This window comes from Schistocerca gregaria, chromosome 8, assembly GCF_023897955.1.
Source record: "Schistocerca gregaria isolate iqSchGreg1 chromosome 8, iqSchGreg1.2, whole genome shotgun sequence".
Classification (NCBI taxonomy): domain Eukaryota; kingdom Metazoa; phylum Arthropoda; class Insecta; order Orthoptera; family Acrididae; genus Schistocerca; species Schistocerca gregaria.
In genome coordinates this window covers 127,222,869-127,239,844 of record NC_064927.1, presented here as the reverse complement: position 1 = coordinate 127,239,844, position 16,976 = coordinate 127,222,869, and the positions used below count along the sequence as shown (strand labels likewise).

Here is a 16,976-nt window from a genome sequence, read left to right as displayed (position 1 = left end):
AAATAAGATCGACAGGATGTGCAAAATGGCTAAGCAGGTATGGCTAGAGGACAAATGTAAGGATGTAGAGGCATATGTCACTAGCGGTAAAATAGATACTGCCTACAGGAAAATTAAAGAGACCTTTGGAGAAAAGAGAACCACTTGTATGAATATCAAGAGCTCGGATGGAAACCCAGTTCTAAGCAAAGAAGGGAAAGCAGAAAGGTGGAAGGAGTATATGCAGGCTCTATACAAGGGCGATGTTCTGGAGTACAATATTATGCAAATGGAAGATGATGTAGTTGAAGATGAAATGTGAGATATGATACTGCATGAAGAGTTTGACAGGGCACTGAAAGACCTAAGTCAAAACAAGACCCCAGGAGTAGACAACATTCCATTAGAACTACTGATAGCCTTGGGAGAGCCAGCCCTGACAAAACGCTACCATCTGGTGAGCAAGATGTATGAGACAGGCTAAATACCCTCAGACTTCTAGAAGAATTTAATAATTCCAATCCCAAAGAAAGCAGGTGTGGACAGATGTGAAAATTACTGAACTATCAGTTTAATAAGTCATGGCTACAAAATACTAACGCGAATTCTTTACAGATGAATGAAAAAACTGGTAGAAGCCAACCTCAGGCAAGATCAGTTTGGATTCTGTAAAATATTGGAACATGTGAGGCAATACTGACCCTACGACTCATCTTAGAAAATCGATTCAGGAAAGGCAAACCTGTGTTTCTAGCATTTGTAGAATAATCTCTTTCAAATTCTGAAGGTGGCAGGGGTCAAATGCCGGGAGCGAAAGGCTATTTACAATTTGTACAGAAACCAGATGGCAGTTATAAGTGTTGAGGGGCATGAAAAGGAAGCACTGGTTGTGAAGGGACTGAGACACGGTTGTAACCTATCCCCGAAGTTATTCAATCTGTATATTGAGCAAGCAGTGAAGGAAACAAAAGAAAAATTCATAGTAGGAATTGAAATCCATGGAGGGTAAAAATAGTAGAGGGAGACCAAGAGATGAATACACTAAACAGATTCAGAAGGATGTAGGTTGCAGTAGGTACTGGAAGATGAAGAAACTTGCACAGGATAGAGTAGCATGGAGAGCTGCATCAAACCAGTCTCTGGACTGAAGACCACAAAAACAACATTGAAATACAGACATTTCCTTATAATCTTATTATTAGTAGTATTAGTGTTTCTTTTTTGGGCAGATGGAGGAGGTGAAAGATATTAAGAGTAAAAATCTGCCTCCTTCATCTTTGCAGTAAGTGGATTCATCTTAACCTAGAGACTGAGCTTCCCCCGCCCCCCCCCCCCACCCCACTCCCTCCCTTCCTGCTGCCACAACCCCCAATCACCACCAGCACCACCACCACCACCACCACCACCACCACCACCACCACCACCACCACCACCACGACCCCTTCCCAACCTCCACTAACCTTTCCTGTTTTCCTCTCCAAAGAAGGAACATATAATTCTGAATGCTAGAAATATTGTTTCCTGTTTAAGTGTTTCGTTTGACAGTACTGGAAGTTTTGGTTATTGAAGGCAAGTCCAGACAGCCTTCTGTTTCTTTTGAAGTTTTTAATTTGAACAAGTGCACCACTTAAGAAATTCTTTGTGCATAACACCAAGGCTCCAAACATTGCATTGGACGATGTTGCTGAATCTTCAGAACATTCTTCCAGAATACCACGCAATGTTGGTAACTGTTGGGGGAAGACCCCAAGAGGTCATTGATTGTGATAGTTATCAAAGTATAGAGATGGAAAGCAATTCTCTCGAGTACTGGCAACTGGACAACAGCGCACCTAGTTGAAAAGTGATGAGAGCAAGGTGTTGGATGGGCTGCCAAACGTGATGATGCAAATTAATGGATTTCTTACATCTCATATTGAGATTGTGACATACACATTAGAATGTCTGGTATGAGACTAAATGTGTTTGTGAGGCTAGGCTTATTTTTTCTACTAATTAAGTTATAACTTTTGTTAATGATAATGCTGCTCATTAAGTGTTTGAAGAGGCTAAACATCTAAAGTCATCAGTCCCTTTGTCATCCCCCAGGACAGAATCTATGTGCTCCAGCTTTCTGCATCTATGTGCAAATGTGAGAATCTTTTCAAAATGTTTCCATAACATGTATGTGAAGTGGAATGTGGGTATCATTCCAGAATTTATCTGTTAGAATGTGGAAAACCACTTTAAAACCACGGACAGGCTGGCCATCTCACTAGTCCTCATTGTTAATCTGTGAACAAGGTTCCATCCAGGTCAGGCTTGTCTCCCCAAGTCCCAGAAATGACTAAGACTGATTGGCATAGAAATTACCACACTTGTAAGGAACACCATGAACACACTGCTGTATGAGACCCAGATTTTTCATTATCAGATCCTATGAAGCCACAAACATTGCACCTAATATAGAGCTTCTTAAGAATCCTTCCAATTTTTTATGATACTTTGTTGACATAGCACACTGTTTGGACCATCCAATTGTCACTGCTGCATCCTCTGATTCAAAGGTATTGATGAAAATATAAACCTGTTATGTTGTTCAAAGAACCATTATGGCAAAAAATTGACTTGTCTCTGCTATAAATCTTCTGGAACCAAAATAGGTTGAATTGTGTTTGAAGATTCTCTGTAATTTATTGTGGTGGGAGGGTTGATGACAGCATGTTTCCTGGAGACACAGGTCTGAGTGTGTATGCTTCTGGTAATCCAAATGGTTGAAAGAACCATTTCATCCTCTCTGTTTAGGACATCCATGTGAAGTAGATGCCTTTCTCTTCGCCTGCATGTTGATGTTGTCCTTAATTCTGGTAACAAACTGATGTGCATGTATTTATTGATTATGAAATAGCTTTCAATTTGCACAGTAATTGTGCATAAAACCAGAATTTACTGGCTTTCTGTGAAAGATCTTTTTTTTGAAGGGTGGAATTGCATGATAAACAAGCATGAATGTTCATATTTTATGCTACTTCATCCCTGATGGATCTTGCTGTAGATGTGGCTGTTGTTCATTCAAACACCATTGAGAGAAGCAACATGCATGTTTTAAGATTTCATCTTTACTATATTTTCTTCTACTCTGAAGACAATTTTATCTATGATTTGATGTGTAGATGATTTCTAACAGTTCTATAATTCTACATAGGATCAGAATTCTCTTTTTTCTGAGAGATATTTTACTGATGTCTCATGGAATTTATTATAGGGATCACATATAAATCTCTTCACAGATAAAAGATTTACTGTTTAAGTTGGCTTGTTGATCTTTCAGCAGTATCTTTGAATGGTATGGCACAGCATCAACAGTATAAGATCTTTTCTTAAAAACTATCACATTACATTATTCAACATTTTTGCTGTCAATTCCTGTACTCAAGATATATAATTAACAGAATCTGATAAATGGTTAATTTATTTATATTTTTAATCATAATGTATTTGTAATGCTCACAGAGACATTCTGAAGACAAATGAGTCTTTATAGTAAAGCATTTCCTGAACAGTTTGTTTAATGTTGCTTGTAAAACTTGTATCTTGTGCATATACCTGGTCTTCATGATTCAGTATGTTGAGGGAAATTTGATCCTAAAAGGTACCTTATCAGGGCTGTGCATTAATTTGTGCATCTGAGATATCATCACAACGGTAAACGTAAGTATTTGGTAAAGATCAGTATTTACATATGTTCTGGACATATTCCATAGAGAACTCATGTATGATACTTATACTTAGTATACTGTACTGTAGTTGATTTGGCTTAAGTTGAGTCTTAATGGTTGCAGTGGGCTTGGCACAGCAGCTTTGTGCACTTGTACCAATCTGTAAAGTAACATGAATTTGTTAATGTCAATATCAGTGATTCCGTGTTGGCACAGATCTGTATACAGCTATTTTCACTTGCAGCTATTTGGGTTTAGCAGTTGAAAGCTAGTAAAAGTGCTGGAAGATGTCAGGTGTCTTCTTATGCCTTCTCTTTATGTAAAACATTTCCTACCTGTTTCCAGAATGAGATTTTCACTCTGCACCGGAGTGTACGCTGATATTAAACTTCCTGGCAGATTAAAACTGTGTGCTGGACCAAGGCTCGAGCTCGAGACCCTTGCCTTTTGCGGACAAGTGCTCTACCAACTGAGCAACCCAAGCACGACTCACGCTCCGTCCCCACAGCTTTACTTCTACCAGTACCTCATCTTCTACCTTCCAAACTTAACAGAAGCTCTTCTTCCACAATATCCTTTCTTTCAGGAGTGCTAGTTGTGCAAGGTTCGCAGAAGAGCTTCTTTTAAGTTTAGAAGGTAGAGACAAGGTACTGGCAGAAGTAAAGCCTGTGAGGACGGGGTGTGAGTCATGCTTGGGTAGCTCAGTTGGTAGAGCACTTGCCCGGGAAAGGCAAAGGTCCTGAGTTCAAGTCTCGGTCCAGTACACAGTTTTAATCTGCCAGGAAGTTTCACTTTCTACCTGTGCACATAAATTTTAGATCACTATATGCAAAAGTTAGTGACCTAGTAGCACAATTATTTTCTCCCTGTTTCATTGGTGTGAGTTCAGACTTCCAACTACAGCATATTTGTGGATAAATATATGCTGTACTCTAGAAAATTGGCCCTTTGAAATTAGGTTATAACTTCTCCAAACAGAAGGGATTACTGTGCAAGATAGCTACATTACCAATCAGTGGACATAATTTGGTTTTTCAGCTATAAAAAATCTCTGTCTGAGGTAGTACTGCCTTTACTTGTGATAAATTGACAAACAGTTTACATAACATAACTCATCTGGTGTAGACTGATTAACGTTTCCAGAACCCAACAACATCTACACCTCAATACAATTCACTTGGTTCTTTTGAATACCACATGTTGCTCTCCTAGTTGTTGATCTCTATCTTTCAGATAGCTCCATATAAACTCTGCTCATAGCATGCACATAGATCTGTGACAGTACCTATGTTTTGATAGTTGCCACTGATTCCACATCAAATAGCTCCTAACCTACAGCCTTAGCACCTGTAAATGCTGCATCTGCAATTAGAAGCTGGAGTTGGCTAAATACACAGATAATCTTGCTAGAGCCTGCTCAGATAATTATCCTGCTCAGATCATCCAGAAACGGAACATGCCATTTCTTCCTGTGACACCAACTAAAGGTGAACCAGTCACTGACTGATTCTCCCTTCATCACCCAGATATTGAAAGGGAAAAGCAGATAAACAGCAGCAACATTGTTCATCAGTATTTTGACTACTTCTCATGCAAAATGCTAATTCCCTCTGTACCAAGCTTATCATTTTTGCACCATAAGGGGCATTTTTCAGTGGACAACTGAGATGTGATACACATCCAGTACTCCAATCCACTGCCTCCTGTTGTAATCAAGGCACGTGTAGTTTCTATCCTATAAAAGGAATGACCATGTGTGAAATTAGCCACATTATATACCAGCAGTGTTGCAGTTACTTTGTCACAAAGAAATGATATTGTTTTGGACTTCCAGGACATCTGGAAGAAATGCCACCATCTTACCCACACTTGATAATACTATATCATGAGTGAGTACACTTTCCCAAAAGCTGAGTAACGTACAACTATCTAAGAAAGAAATATATCTATACCTGAGATAGAATCAAGAAAGGAGTATAACTGAAAAGATAAAAGCTTTAGATAAGACAGAACATTGTGTTGCAAAGCATCCACAGCAAAAATTTGTCCACTTCTGTCCAGTCTAACTAGTAGCTAATTATATGTGACAAAATTGCTGCAAACAAAAAAATGCAAAAGATCAGTGTGACACATACTAATATTTACAGACAGTGTGGGTATGTAGATGCTTTGATCTGTAGATAACTTTGTTAAAATGCCAACTGCTTCTAAATTTGCTTAGAAGGTGTCCAGCAAAGTTAGATAAAACATCATGTGTACCAATAAAAATTACTAAATTTATTGGACCCAAAAAACTGAGACATCCCAAAATAAATAATATGCTGACAATGTGGATCTTGGATCACACAGGATCTTATATAATAGAATGTGCAAAATCTATCCTGGAGAGGAACTAAACATGTCCTGGAAACATAGTCTGTTAAAGAAGTCATGTATTCTGGATATGATGAATCAAATAACACCTAACTCAAACCAATGTTACAACAGCAAAAGATAAGAAAGGAAGATATGGATGTACCTAGATCAAAAGGGAATGTTAACTAGTATTTTGAATTTTACTTTTTTTATTTGTTGCCTTCTTATACATTTTAAAAGTTATTATAGCTACTATTCCAAGCCTTAAGCATTTTAATCAGAAAAAACCCTCTTGAATGTATTGTTATTGTTGAGTGGCACACTCCTGTCAGTGTGACGCTTTACACCACAGGAAGCTGGAACAAAAGTCTGGTAAGACTGAAATGTTCAAAGCATCCATGTACTATGTTCTTAAATCAGTATCTGCCAGTGATCAAAGTGCCAAGTCTCCATTACAAAAAGAAATATAAATCTTAGTGCAAAATTGTTGCATTTCTTTTTATTGTCCCTCCAACCACTCCTTACTGTATCTATCTTTTCCCATCCCAGCTGACACGTTTTCTTTCTCCCACTTCCATATACTTGGTACCACTCATAAACAGTCAATGTCACAGCATTTGCAAAGTTGTGTTGCTGTGTTTCTGTTTTGTTATAAGTATGAGAGTATGTGCTTACACTAAGAAAGTGGTAGAGGGAAAGTTAATTAAGTCTGTGTACAGCATTACCTTTCCTAATATTTATTTACTTTTGATACATGAAATACTGTATGTTGTTCTTTATGATGTTTCAGAGTCTACCTGGTGTTGTAGCTTATTATGATGCCAAAGATATACCAGGAAACAATGTGTTTACTTCAGCAACAGTAGGACTTGTTGGAGATGAAGAGGTTAGTCAATATAAGTTTAAAAACTTCAGAACATAACAAACAAAAAATAACAAACCTACAATGTTAATGATATTGGAATGCTTTTTTCTTCCTCCAGATATTCTGCTCTGGGACAGTAAAATTCAATGGTCAGATTGTTGGTATTATACTTGCTACATCACATAATACTGCTACTCAGGCAGCTGCACTTGTCAAAATTGAGTACACATCTGTCAAGAAACCTATGATTCATTTGAGGGATGCTGCAAAATCAGGAGATCCTAACAGAGTTTTTGTAGCTGCTGAAATGAAACCAACAGATACATCAAGTAAGCACTAATATCTGTTTACTGACATTCATTCTAAGTATGATAGATGCAGTAAGAGGTAGCTATATATTATCATTTTCTTGATGAGTAATTCCTCTCTAGTTATGGGCTTCTTTTGATGATCAGCCTTGTTTTGATGATCAGCTATGATATACAGTTTTGGAACTGTAAGGGCTCTGTGTGGACACTGAAGCAAAAAAGATCACTGACCAACACAGCCAAGTAGAGTTGTGGAACCTGTGCACTTTGGACAGGCAGTTCACACTGGACGATCTGTCAGATCTGTCTTGTTAAAAACTGTGTGTTAAGTTTATTTAATATAAAGCCCAGAATCCAGTCACAAAATTGATCCAATACTTGAAAAACTCATATTTTGTGTACTAAATGAAAGTGCAGAACTGTACTGAATGTTTTCTGGAAATATAGGAACACAGTACTAACTTGGACACCATTGTCTCTGTCACACTTGTTCTCATATGTAATCAGAGTGAACTGTATTTTGTAAGATCTCTGTTTGGGGAATCCACTGATATTTATAGAGGAAATTTCCATTCTTCAAAAATGGCATAATGTGTAAGCACAAAATATGTTTTCTTTTATTTGTCATCTGAGTCATCAGTCTTCTAAGTGGTTTGATGGAGCCCTCTCCTGTGAAAACCTCTTCATCTCAAAGTAGCACTTGCAACCTATGTCCTCAATTATTTGCTGAATGTATTGCAATCTCCATCTTGCTCTACAGTTTTTACTCTCAACCAATACCACAAAAGTTATTCGCTGATGTCTTAAGAGATGGCCTATCATCCTGTCCATTCTTCTTATCAGTGTTTTCCACATATTCCCTCCTCATTCTTTACCTTACCAATCAACCCAATTTCCAGCATTCATGTATAGCACTACATCTCAAATGCTTTGTTTCTCTTCTGTTCCAGTTTTCCAACAGTCCATGTTTCATTAGCATACAATGCTGTGCTCCAAACATAAATTCTCAAATATTTCTTCTTCAAATGAAGACCTGCTTTTTTATATTAGCAGATGTCTCTTGGCCAGGAATCCCCTTTTTGTCAGTGCTAGTCTGATTTTGATGTCCCCCTTGCTCTGTCTGTCAATGGTAATTTTGCTGCCTAGGTAGCACGAGTCCTTAACTTCAAGTACTTCATGACCATCAATCCTGATGTTAAGCTCCTCAATGTTCTCATTTCTGATATTTCTCATTACTTTCATCTTTCTTTGGTTTACTTTCAATCCATATTCTGTACTCTTTGGATTGTTCATTCCATTAAGCTGAGCATGTAACTCTTCTTCACTTTTACTGAGGGTAGCAATGTCATCAGCAAACCATATCATTGATATCCTTTCACCTTGAATTTTAATTCCATTCCTGAACCTTTCTTTTATTTCCCTCATCTCTCCCTGTAGTTTACCTCTAATTTCCTCAGCATTTCAAATATCTTGCATCATTTGACGTTATTGAATACTTTTTCCAGGTCCACAAATCCTATGAAAGTGTCTTAATTTTTCTTTACCCTTGTTTCCATTATCAACCACAATGTCATAACTGCCTCTCTGGTATCAATGGTACAGGCCTGTAATTATGTACATCTGTCTGACATCCTATGGTAAACTGCTGCTAGATGGGGAGCAAATTTTTTTGTTTGATCTCTTCAGGATCTCAAATGCATCTCACATGGTCCAGATGCCTTTCCACTTTTGAACAAGTTTTTATCTGGCATTTTGGCATTTGTATGATGATAAGGAGGAACTGTAACATGATCTTCATAGTAAAACAATGTTGAAAGATGTATTGAAGTATTTTGGCATCCTGTCATCTTCTGTTTCATACCCAATATGGTCACTGAGCAACCAAACAGATGATTTCCATCCTCTCACTGAATTTATGTTAGACCAAACTTCTAAGGATTTTTCTCTTAAATTGCTTGGCAAAATTGTGTTTCCAGATCATTGAAAACTTTCTGTATTTTTCTGCTTACATTCATTCAGGCTTTGTTTAGCCTTAGTTTGTTAACCAGGTTTTTGACTTCATTTAATTCTGTAATAAAGCTCCTCTTACTTTTTAGCAACTTTCCAAAATGTCTTCTCAATAATGTGGAGTCTTTCCTGCCCCTCAGAACCTTACTCAGCATATAAAAGTCTAGAGTCTATTGAATAATGCTTCTGATTTTATCAATTTATGCTCCAAACCTTCATCCTCAGAGTTGAATATGTGATGTTCATTACTTAGAAAAACTAAAATTGTTACAGTGTAAACATATTTTTCAAGCTTTTGTAACATTCTTTGAAACAGCTCTAGTAATTAACACAATAACAGCCTTATAATCACAGATACCTTCCTCTGGATTAAGTGATCAAAAACTTTGGGTCTCTTAGATACCAAGAAATTAAAGATGCAGTTGTTTCACTCTCTGTTAGAAGTAATTTTCATATTAATGCTTTCATAAAAATTTTATGCCAGTTTTACTTTCATGACTCTCATTATATAGCTGGCAAAGTATCACATTATTCTCAAATTTTTCTTGGAAGTAACCTGCTACCATGGCTCCTGAGGCATGTCTTCTGCAAAAGCATCACATTACGATATTTGACTCACCTTTGATGCTTACCTTCTGTTACCCAAGTAGCTACTTTATTTGTTTACTGTACATGTTTGACCTGCCGATGGGCACTATACAATTCTCCACCCAATAGCAGAGATCAAACATTACATCTGTTATCAATGCTTAATTGTCTGAGCTTCAGTTTTATACATTCCATTTGACTCCAAAACAGAGGACCATGATCAATTCTGGGCATGGTGCTGCAAATACTGAATTGTGTTTCAGTCACATGTGCAAGGTTAACTGCCTTCACCAGTTCAGAACCAAGGCAGCAAGTGTCTTTTGTGCCAACATGAGCTGTAATTTGCAGCTGGTTGCACTCACTGTATTCATTGGTACAATCTCTTCCAAGTGTCAGAAGAGATCTTCTGGATAGAATTGTGAATGAATACTGGTCCCCTCCCAGCCTGTGTAATATTTCTCTGAGGGGACTCCATTATCTGCCATATGTGGAGCTCCCAGTGGTTAACATACTCACCCTTTGTGCTTATGTGGACCAGGGAGGAAAATCAACCACCAATTCAACAGAATGGCTTAAATATGTGATCAACACTGGACTGCATCTTACACCTGCTGCCAAGTCACAAGAGCTAGTTTCCATATTTACATTCGACAAAGAGTTATACAATCTCACATTGTCTGTCTACTTTGTAAAACTACGCAAAACCATCAAAAGAAAGGTGCTAAACAAAGCACTTAGAGACCTATTGTGAAAATACTATCAGCTGCAACAAGAAATCTGCACTACATAAATATGGTACACATAGTTGGCACTACTTAAATATGGTACACATAAAATATAAACAAGAAAAATAAAAATTAGCATTAAAATCTACACTACATTGTCAACTCACATAAAGGTTAACCAAATCCGATGACTAAGTACGCATTAGTTGCTTAAAAATCGATAGCTTATATTAGGCAATTACTATCAGTAGAGTCACAAGAGCTATAACAAGGTATTTTTTGGTAAAAAGCTAAACATTAAATAGAAACTATATGTGAGAGTCCTATTTTACAAAATAGAATTTATTCTTTTGTCATACACTATGTGATCAAAAGTATCCTGACACCTGGCTGAAAATGACTTACAAGTTCATGGTGCCCTCCATCAATAACACTGCATTTCAATATGATGCTGGCCCACCCTTAGCCTTGATGACAACTTCCACTCTCTTAGGCATACATTCTATTTTTTGGGGAATGGCAGCCCATTCTTCATGGAGTGCTGCACTGAGGAGAGGTATTGCTGTCAGTCGGTGATGCCTGGTACGAAGTCAGTGTTCCAAAACATCACAAAGGTGTTGTATAGGATTCAGGTCAGGACTCCATGCAGGCCAGCCTACTACAGGGATGTTATTGTCACGTAACCATTCCACTAAAGGCCGTGCATTATGAGCAGGTGCTTGATCGTGTTGAAAGATGCAGTTGCCATTCCCAAATTTCTTTTCAACAGTGGGAAGCATGAAGGTGCTTAAAACATGTGCTGTGATAGTGCCTCACAAAACAATAAGGGTTGCAAGCCACCTCCATGAAAAACACAACCACATGACAGCACCACCACCTCCAAATTTTACTGTTGGCACTACACACGCTGGCTGATGATATTCACCAGGCATTTGCCATACCCACACCCTGCCATCGGATTTCCACATTGGGTACTATGATTCATCAATTCACACAACATTTTTCCACTGTTCAATAGTCCAATGTTTACCCTCCTTACACCAAACAAGCCATCATTTGGCATTTACTGGCATGATGTGTGGCTTGTGGCTTATGAGCAGCTGCCCAACCATGAAATCCAAGTCCACGCCACCTAACTGTCATAGTACTTGCAGTGGATCCTGATGCAATTTTGAATTCCTGGGTGATGGTCTGTATAGATGTCTGCCTATTCCACATTACGAACCTCTTCAACTGTCGGTGGTCTCTGTCAGTCAACAGATGAGGACGGCCTGTATGCTTTTGTGCTATACATGTCCCTTCACATTTCCACTTCACTATCACATTGGGAACAGTGGGCCTAGGGATGTTTAGGAGTGTGGAAATCTTGGGTACAGATGTATTTCACAAGTGACACCCAATCACCTGACCATGTTTGATGTCTGTGAGTTCGTGGAGTGCCCCATTCTGCTCTCTCGCAATGTCTAATGACTACTGATGTCGCTGATATGGGGTATCTTGCAGTAGGTGGCCACACAATGGTCCTAATATGAAAACTGTATGTGTTTTCTAGTGATCAGATTCTTTTGATCACATGGTGGATATTATTCCCATAGTCTTCAACAAAGTGTAAATGTAGAGTTTAAACAAAGTGATTAAAACACAGTGAAATGTAACAGTATACACCCTTGACAAAGGCAATATATGGTCAATCTACATAACTCAGTGTAATCTATCCCTCCCTCCTTTGTTGTCACAACTGTATTTATGGTTAAGTCTTTTCATAAGATTTGAGGGGAATAAGATTTACAATAAACTTTTTACTTATTTTCTTTTCTCATGCAGTTGATTCTAGTTCTTCATGTCTACGGGTCTGATTCTTGAAGCTGAAATTTTCACATTTTAGATTCTCCTATTCCAATTCATGTAAATAATTTTGAAGAATATCTGTGCAGACATTTTCTTTTTTGATTTTTATTTGCGTCACATTTTATTTAATGACACTGGCTTTTGAATTTTCATATTAACAAAGTCAAAATTACATTGTTCATTTAAAATATGAAATCAAGTCTGATCACATCAGAACCATGCACACTACTACCTCCTCACTCTGTGGTAATAGCAATGTTCTTAAGGGCTTACAATTTTTCTTTATACTATTATTTTATAAATGAATTCAGAAAGAAACATAATAAACAGTACCAGATTGTGTAATTAATAACAGAAATTTTAAGTGGGCCAAATATATCATACTTTCAAACATTTCTAAAAAATAATTTTGACTTGTGATATCTCTTTATATTCGATGAATTTATTGTGATACAATTCTACCCTTGAATGACGTTTACAAATTTTCTATCTTCATACTCGCAGAATCCATGCACAAAATAGTTTCATACAATAGCTATGCCATGAGCACATAATTATTCTTTGAAGTACTCTCTCTGGTGGTTGTTAGAAGAAAAAAGCTTCCGGGATTGTCTTCGTGCCGATTAGCCTTAGCTTGGTTTGAAGAATTGTAATCTGATTATTGAGATTTATGACAGAAGATAACTGATACGAAATTGTATGATTAAAAAACAAAGATTCCAAGACTTGCCGGTAGATAGGCACAATGAATAAAACACACACACAGAATTTCGAGCTATCGCAACCGGCGGCTGCTTCGTCAGGAAAGAGAGAAGGAAAAGGAAAGATGAAAGGATGTCGGTTTTAAGTGAGAGGGTAAGGAGTCATTCCAATCCCGGGAGCGGAAAGGATAGGTATATACTCGCGCACACACACACACACACACACACACACACACACACACACACACACACACACACGCATATCCATCCATACATACACAGACACAAGCAGACATATTTAAAGGCAAAGAGTATGGGCAGAGATGTAAGTCAAGGTGGAAGTGTGGAGGCAAAGATGATGTTGAATGACAGGTGAGGTATGAGTGGCGGCAACTTGAAATTAGCGGAGATTAAGGCCTGGTGGATAACGAGAAGAGAGGATATATTGAAGGGCAAGTTCCCATCTCTGGAGTTCAGATAGGTTGGTGTTGGTGGGAAGTATCCAGATAACTTGGATGGTGTAACACTGTGCCAAGATGTGCTGGCCGTGCACCAAGGCATGTTTAGCAACAGGGTGATCCTCATTACCAACAAACACTGTCTGCCTGTGTCCATTCATGCGAATGAACAGTTTGTTGCTGGTCATTCCCACATAGAAAGCGTCACAGTGTAGGCAGGTCAGTTGGTAAATCACATGGGTGCTTTCACACGTGGCTCTCCCTTTGATCGTGTACACCTTCCGGGTTACAGGACTGGAGTAGGTGGTGGTGGGAGGTTGCATAGGACAGGTTCTACACCGGGGGCAGTTGCAAGGGTGGGAGCCAGATGGTAGGGAAGGTGGTTTTGGGATTTCATAGGGATGAACCAAAAGGTTACGAAGGTTAGGTGGACGGCGGAAAGACACTCGTGGTTGAGTGGGGAGGATTTCATGAAGGATGGATCTCATTTCGGGGCAGGATTTTAGGAAGTCGTATCCCTGCTGGAGAGCCACATTCAGAGTCTGATCCAGTCCCGGGAAGTATCCTGTCACAAGTGGGGCACTTTTGGGGTTCTTCTGTGAGAGGTTCTGGGTTTGAAGGGATGAGGAAGTGGCTCTGGTTATCTGTTTCTGTACCAGGTCGGGAGGGTAGTTGCGGGATGTGAAACTGTTTTCAGGTTGTTGGTGTAATGGTCCAGGGATTCAGGACTGGAGCAGATTCGTTTGCCACGAAGGCCAAGGCTGTAGGGAAGGGACCGTTTGATATGGAATGGGTGGCAGCTGTCATAATGGAGGTACTGTTGCTTGTTGGTGGTTTGATGTGGACGGATGTGTGAAGGAAAGTGGCATGGGATTTGGAGTAGGACCAGGTGAATCTGATGGAACCAAAGGAGTTGAGGTTGGAGAGGAAATTCAGGAGTTGTTCTTTCACTGTGAGTCCAGATCATGAAGATGTCATCAATAAATCTGTACCAAACTTTGGGTTGGCAGGCTTGGGTAAGCAAGAAGGCTTCCTCTAAGCGACCCATAAATAGGTTGGCATACGAGGGGGCCATCCTGGTTCCCATGGCTGTTCCCTTTAATTGTTGGTATGTCTGGCCTTCAAAAGTGAAGAAATTGTGGGTCAGGATGAAGCTGACTAAGGTGACGAGGAAAGAGGTTTTAGGTAGGGTGGCAGGTGATCGGCGTTAAAGGAAGTGCTCCATTGCAGCAAGGCCCTGCATGTGCGGGATATTTGTGTATAGGGAAGTGGCATCAATGGTTACAAGGATGGTTTCCGGGGGTAACAGACTGGGTACGGATTCCAGGTGTTTGAGAAAGTGGTTGGTGTATTTGATGAAGCATGGGAGACTGCATGTAATGGGTTGAAGATGTTGATCTACGTAGGCAGAGATATGTTCTGTGGGGGCTTGGTAACCAGCTGCAATGGGGCGGCCAGGATGATTTGGTTTGTGAATTTTAGGAAGTAGGTAGAAGGTAGGAGTGCGAGGTGTCGGTGGGGTCAGGAGTTTGATGGAGTCAGGTGAAAGGTTTTGTAGGGGGCCTAAGGTTCTGAGGATTCCTTGAAGCTCCCCTGGACATCAGGAATGGGATTACCTTGGCAAACTTTGTATGTAGAGTTGTCTGAAAGCTGACGCAGTCCCTCAGCCACATACTCCCAACGATCAAGTACCGCAGTCGTGGAACCCTTGTCAGCCGGAAGAATGATGATGGATCGGTCATCTTTCAGATCACAGATAGCCTGGGCTTTGGCTGTGGTGATGTTGGGAGTAGGATTAAGGTTTTTCAAGAAAGATTGAGAGGCAAGGCTGGAAGTGAGAAATTCCTGGAAGGTTTGGAGAGGGTGATTTTGAGGAAGAGGAGGTGGGTCCCGCTGTGATGGAGGACGGAACTGTTCCAGGCAGGGTTCAATTTGGATAGTGTCTTGGGGAGTGGGATCATTAGGAGTGGGATCAGGATTATTTTTATTCGTGGAAAAGTGATATTTCCAGCAGAGACTACGAGTGTAGGACAGTAAATCTTTGACAAGGGCAGTTTTGTTGAACCTGGGAGTGGGGCTGAAGGTGAGGCCTTTGGATAGGACAGAGGTTTTGGATTGGGAGAGAGGTTTGGAAGAAAGGTTAACTACTGAATTGGGGTGCTGTGGTTCCAAATTGTGTTGACTAGAATTTTGAGGTGTTGGGGGGAGTGGAGCTGGAAGTGGGAGATTGAGTAGATGGAAGAGACTGTGTCTGTGTGCAATGAGAGGAGGTTGAGGTTTGTTGGAAAGGTTGTGGAGGGTGAGTGAGTTGCCTTTCCGGAGGTGGGAAACCAGGAGATTGGATAGTTTTTTTGAGGTGGAGGGTGGCATGCTGTTCTAATTTGCTGTTGGCCTGTAGGAGGATGCTATGAAATCCTCCCCACTCCACCAAGAGTGTCTTTCCGCCGTCCACCTAACCTTCGTAACCTTTTGGTTCATCCTTACGAAATCCCCAAACCACCTTCCCTACCCTCTGGCTCCTACCCTTGCAACTGCCCCCGGTGTAAAACCTGTCCTATGCACCCTCCCACCACCACCTACTCCAGTCCTGTAACCCAGAAGGTGTACATGATCAAAGGCAGAGCCACATGTGAAAGCACCCATGTGATTTACCAACTGACCTGCCTACACTGTGACGCTTTCTATGTGGGAATGACCAGCAACAAACTGTCCATTCACATGAATGGACACGGGCAGACAGTGTTTGTTGGTAATGAGGATCACCCTGTGGCTAAACATGCCTTGGTGCACGGCCAGCACATCTTGGCACAGTGTTACACCGTCCAAGTTATCTGGATACTTCCCACCAACACCAACCTATCTGAACTCCAGAGATGGGAACTTGCCCTTCAATATATCCTCTCTTCTCGTTATCCACCAGGCCTCAATCTCCGCTAATTTCAAGTTGCCGCCACTCATACCTCACATGTCATTCAACATCATCTTTGCCTCCACACTTCCGCCTTGACTTACATCTCTGCCCATACTCTTTGCCTTTAAATATGTCTGCTTGTGTCTGTGTATGTATGGATGGATATGCGTGTGTGTGTGTGTGTGTGTGTGTGTGTGTGTGTGTGTGTGTGTGTGTGTGTGTGTGTATACCTATCCTTTTTTCCCCCTAAGGTAAGTCATTCCGCTACCGGGATTGGAATGGCTTCTTACCCTCTCCCTTAAAACCCACATCCTTTCATCTTTTCTTTTTCTTCCCTCTTTCCCGACGAAGTAGCCGCCGGTTGCGAAAGCTCGAAATTCTGTGTGCGTGTTTGTGTGTTTTCTTCATTGTGACTATCTACCGGCGCTTTCCCGCTTGGTAAGTCTTGGAATCTTTGTTTTTAATATATTTTTCCCATGTGGAAGTTTCTTTCTAATATATATATTGCTCCTTCATACAAAAGGTGTGTATTT

General features: G+C 40.0%; 1 protein-coding gene across 3 annotated transcripts in view; it reads left to right on the top strand.

The window, feature by feature from the left end:
* Positions 1 to 16,976, top strand: part of LOC126284055 (uncharacterized) — a 319,115-nt gene that overhangs the window by 216,152 nt on the left and 85,987 nt on the right. For all 3 annotated transcript variants that reach the window (XM_049982640.1, XM_049982642.1, XM_049982641.1), the window contains exons 15-16: positions 6,823 to 6,918; positions 7,016 to 7,226. In XM_049982640.1, coding sequence (XP_049838597.1) covers positions 6,823 to 6,918; positions 7,016 to 7,226 — 307 coding nt within the window. The remainder of the gene's footprint in view (positions 1 to 6,822; positions 6,919 to 7,015; positions 7,227 to 16,976) is intronic.